The 4436-nt window shown below is 36.9% G+C and overlaps 1 protein-coding gene across 1 annotated transcript; it reads left to right on the forward strand.

Moving 5' to 3' along the window:
* Nucleotides 1-3351: 3351 nt before the first annotated feature.
* LOC138900977 (agamous-like MADS-box protein AGL80) lies at nucleotides 3352-4018 on the forward strand. The gene is given in 2 exon segments (XM_070188667.1): nucleotides 3352-3591; nucleotides 3593-4018. Coding segments are annotated over 2 exon segments (666 nt in total).
* The last annotated feature ends 418 nt before the right edge of the window (nucleotides 4019-4436 follow it).

The raw sequence follows: 4436 nt of genomic DNA on the forward strand, positions 1-4436 counted from the left end.
CGCCGCTAGGTCCAACTCCTGTCTCTGCACAAGAAGTGCAAAGTATAGTATGAGTACAACCGACCCCATGTACTCTATAAGTGTCGATCATAACCTCGACGAAGTAGTGACGAGGCTAAAACGGACCACTTACAATAACTTGTACGCAATAATAAAAATAATAATGACAGGAAAGGAAAAGAAGAAAATATAAGTAAAAAAATTAATTTGTGAAAATGAACTCAAACCTCACTATCAGAAAGCCCAAAATAACAAGTCTCGTAATCTAATATAAAAATGTTGAAACCAACACAATAATAACAATGAGTACAACACACATAATCCGTTGCGGCGCGCAATCCGATCCCACCATAGCATCCATTATCAATATCAAGTACCACATATATAATCCGTTGCGGTGCGCAACCCGATCCCACTATATCATCATTTATCAATATCAAATATCCGTATACAATCCGTTGCGGCACGTAACCCGATCCCACCATATCATTATTTATCAATATCAAGTATCCTCCCTTATTCCACCATTTCAATTCATTATCTTTCAATTTCCATTAAGGTGTGCAACCCGATCCCCAAATAATTTTAATTAACATAAACCGTCCAATAACTCGATTTACAAGAGCTCACTCCGCAATCAAATCAAAGCTTAACCGGGGCCTTTTCCCTAAAATTCGCCTCCAAACCTATAAAATCTAACTAAATATACTTCAAACAACTCAAAGTAAGCTTTAGAAAATACCCACAAGTGAAAAAATTCAATCTTTAATAATTTTGGAAAAAGTCAACAAAACTCAACCCCGGCCCTAATTGGTCAAAACCCGAGATTCGGGTCAAACCCAATTACCCATTCACCCCCTAGCCCGATTATTTGTTTAATTTTAAAATCTAACCTCAATTTGAGGTCTAAATCTCAAATTCTCAAAATCCCCAATTTCAACCTAAATTCCTAATTTCTACCATGAAAACACATAGATTAAAGGTTATAAATCAATGGGTGTTTGTGGAAATAGAATAAAATCAGTTAAAAGCTACTAACCTATGAAGTTGGGATGAATTATTTCTTCAAAATCGTCACTAGGCCGAGCTCAAACTTAGAAATGGTGAAAATGGGTTAAATCCCGACTTTGGGATGTTTAAGTCACTGAGCGTCAGGCCTTCTTCGCGTCACGAAGGGCCTGATGCGATTGCGAAGAGCAACAACCCAAATAGCCTTCTCGTTCGTAAGGGGTTGCACGCGTTCGCGATGGTCGGTCCCCCCTGGCCATCGCGTTCGTGAGTCTATGCTCGCGTTCGCGTAGAACAAACCCCTGCCTCACCCCAGAATCACTTACCAATCGCGTGCGCTAGTCAAGTGTCGCGTTCGCGAGTGAAGGGTCGCATTCGCGAAGGTTATTCCCTCCGATGCTTCAGTTTCCTGTCCACTTCTCCGCATTCACGTAGAAGAAAACCTCTCCAATCACATGTTACCCTTCGCGATCACGAGAGTAGCTCCGTGAAGAACAACACACTAGAGATCAACAATAGTGAAAACAAGCAACCTTCTTAGTCCAAAATCGATCCCTAGCCTATCCAAAACTCACTCGAGCCCCTCGGGATCCAAACTAAACATGCACACAAGTGTAATAACATCATAATAATGCGCTCACATGATCAAGATACCAAAATAACACCTAGAACTACGAATCGGACATCAAAATGTATGAAATTTTCTATGAAATTTAAGAACTTTCAAATTCACAACCGATCGTCCGAATCATGTCAAATCAACGTCGTTTTGAATCAAATTTTGTAGATAAGTCAGTAATAGTAAAATGAACCTATACCAAGTTCGTGAACCGAAATCCGAACCCGACAGCTATTGCCGCACCCCGTTTTCTCTCGAAAGCGGATTTCGATGTCTGACAACACTTTTAAATGGGCATTGAAAGAGAAGAGTCGCCACCTAACTCTTTTAATTATTTTGGAAAAAGTCAACAAAAATCAACCCCGAGCCCGATTGGTCAAAACTCGAGATTCGGACCAAACCCAATTACCCATTCACCCCCGAGCAAGATTATGTGATTAGTTTCAAAATCTAACCTCAATTCTAAAAATCTCCAATTTCAACCTAAATTCCTAGTTTATGGTACAAGTCTCAATGAAATCAAATAAGGGAACTGCAGAGGGAACAAATAGATATCAGTTTCTCCGGTCACAATACAAGTTAACTCTTACAATTGTTAAAGTTGTTGACTGCACACGCAACAGTACAACAACATTGTTCAAGCATGATGTGTACCGGACACTCTCTTGCATCATCTTTGTTGACCTCACTTATATATTACTAACATGAGGCAAGAAATTACACATACTTGCAAAAACATAAATATCATTCACTCTCAAGTGTGCAACCGCTTTCATTCTCCCAAAGGCATTGAAGAACAAAACAACAACATAACAAAGGACCAGATCCCATCATTGATTACACCGTGTGTCCTTTAGTATTATTGTGCCTTTGTTCATGTTATTCACTTGTAATTCCTACTATACTTAATTAGAAGCATCTCGTAGGACATCTTGTAAACCATAAACTGTGTGTTTGTTTTTACTAGAGTTAATCAAGTGGTTAGCTTTGTAATAGAGTTATTATAAGAAGACTTGCAATATAGTTATTGTAAGTAGGTGAGGGATTAAAATTTTAATTCCTAAATTACAACAGATTGTAATCTAAAGTTTGCTCTGTTAGTGAAGTTGAAATCTTACGAGTGTAGGTCGTGATATTTAATTCCGTGAGTTGGGAATTTTTCAAGTAAATGTTATTGTGTTATTTACTTATTGTTGTGTACAATTTGGTGGACCCTTAGTTTACATCCTTAACTATACAATATCCTCCTAAGTTACTTAGAGCGAAACATATACTTGTCCGTTTACTATTCACACAATAAAACATCTTCTTTCCTACTATATAGAACTTTTACTTTCTGTTTGTACATCCAATGGTGACAAATGAGTCCCCTATACGAATTTTGGCTGGCTTGCTATGGCCTTTTTATCTTTTGGGGTTTCTCTCTTCTTGCGCAAAATCACCTAGTTGAATCAAGAATGTACTAATTGAAATGAACCTAGCGCAATAAATTGTGATAAAGTAAATATTTGGCAATTAAGTTCATTCCAAATTTTCTAGGATAATAAATGTCCCTCCAACTGTGCAAACGAATACAAATCTTCCAAATTAATTAAGAAATCATCATATGTGTGTATCTATAATTAGTATATAACCATGACCATTCCTAGCAAGAAAAACATAGCTCTTTTCAAACTAGCTTAGCTACCATATTTTTTGTTTCTTGTTTTCATCTTTGGATCCAAATGACTAGGAAGAAGCTAAAGCTTGCCTTTATCACTAATGAATCAGCAAGAAAAGCAACACTCAAAAAAAGGAAGAAGGGTCTTATGAAGAAAGTGAGTGAACTTAGTACCCTTTGTGGAATTGATGCGTCTGCTATTATTTATAGCCCTTATGATCAAGACCAACCAGAGGTATGGCCAAGCATCATGGGAGCTCAACGCGTGCTCGAAGAATTCAAGAGGATGACCGAGATGGAACAGTGCAAAAAAAATGATTAATTAAGAGAGCTTCATTAGGCAAAGAATTGTAAAAGCAAGTGAGCAGTTGAAGAAGAAACAAAAGGAGAATAGAAAGCAGGAGGTGATTGAAGTTATGTACCAATGCTTAACTGGGAAGGGACTAGACAACTTAATCTTGACAGATTTAAATGATCTCGGCTGGTTGATTGATCAAAACTTGAAGGAGATTTGTAAGAGGATTGAGGCTTTGAAAAAAGGAGCTTCTGCTTCTAATTCACAGTTGGGTGTACATGCCATGGAAAGCCCACAAAAACGACCGTTCACTGATTGGATGAATAATCCAAGTGATTATCAGCAGATCGGTTTTGTAAATAATGGAGATGAGATGAATATGATGCAATTTCATGACAATCAAAACACGATGTGGTCCACTGGTTTCTTTCCTTGAGATCTGCGCTCTTCATCTGTTGTTTAACATTCTTAATTAAGATTCTTTCTTGGTTCATCTTCAATTTTATCCTCTAGTATATTTCTATGTTTTCCTCTTAGTTTTTCATGGTTATGGTGTCACTCGTGTTAATCTTTGTAATCCTATTTGCTTACGAGATGTGTTACAATTTCCCCATTATTAATATTGAACTTATAATTTCTCTTATTGCTTTTGGATTGGGTTTGTGCAATATACTTTTTTTTTTTTTAGGTATTTGGTATATGAAATCGAGTTTTTTTTTCTTTCCATCGAGAGCTTAATTTTTCATTTGTAGGACTGAAATTCGAAATCTCTAATTAAAAGTGAAGAAATATGGATACCAAACCATTATACTAAATTCGTTGGTGGTCGATATACTTTAACATGACATAAAATA

This window comes from Nicotiana tomentosiformis, chromosome 11 (assembly GCF_000390325.3).
Source record: "Nicotiana tomentosiformis chromosome 11, ASM39032v3, whole genome shotgun sequence".
Classification (NCBI taxonomy): Eukaryota; Viridiplantae; Streptophyta; class Magnoliopsida; order Solanales; family Solanaceae; genus Nicotiana; species Nicotiana tomentosiformis.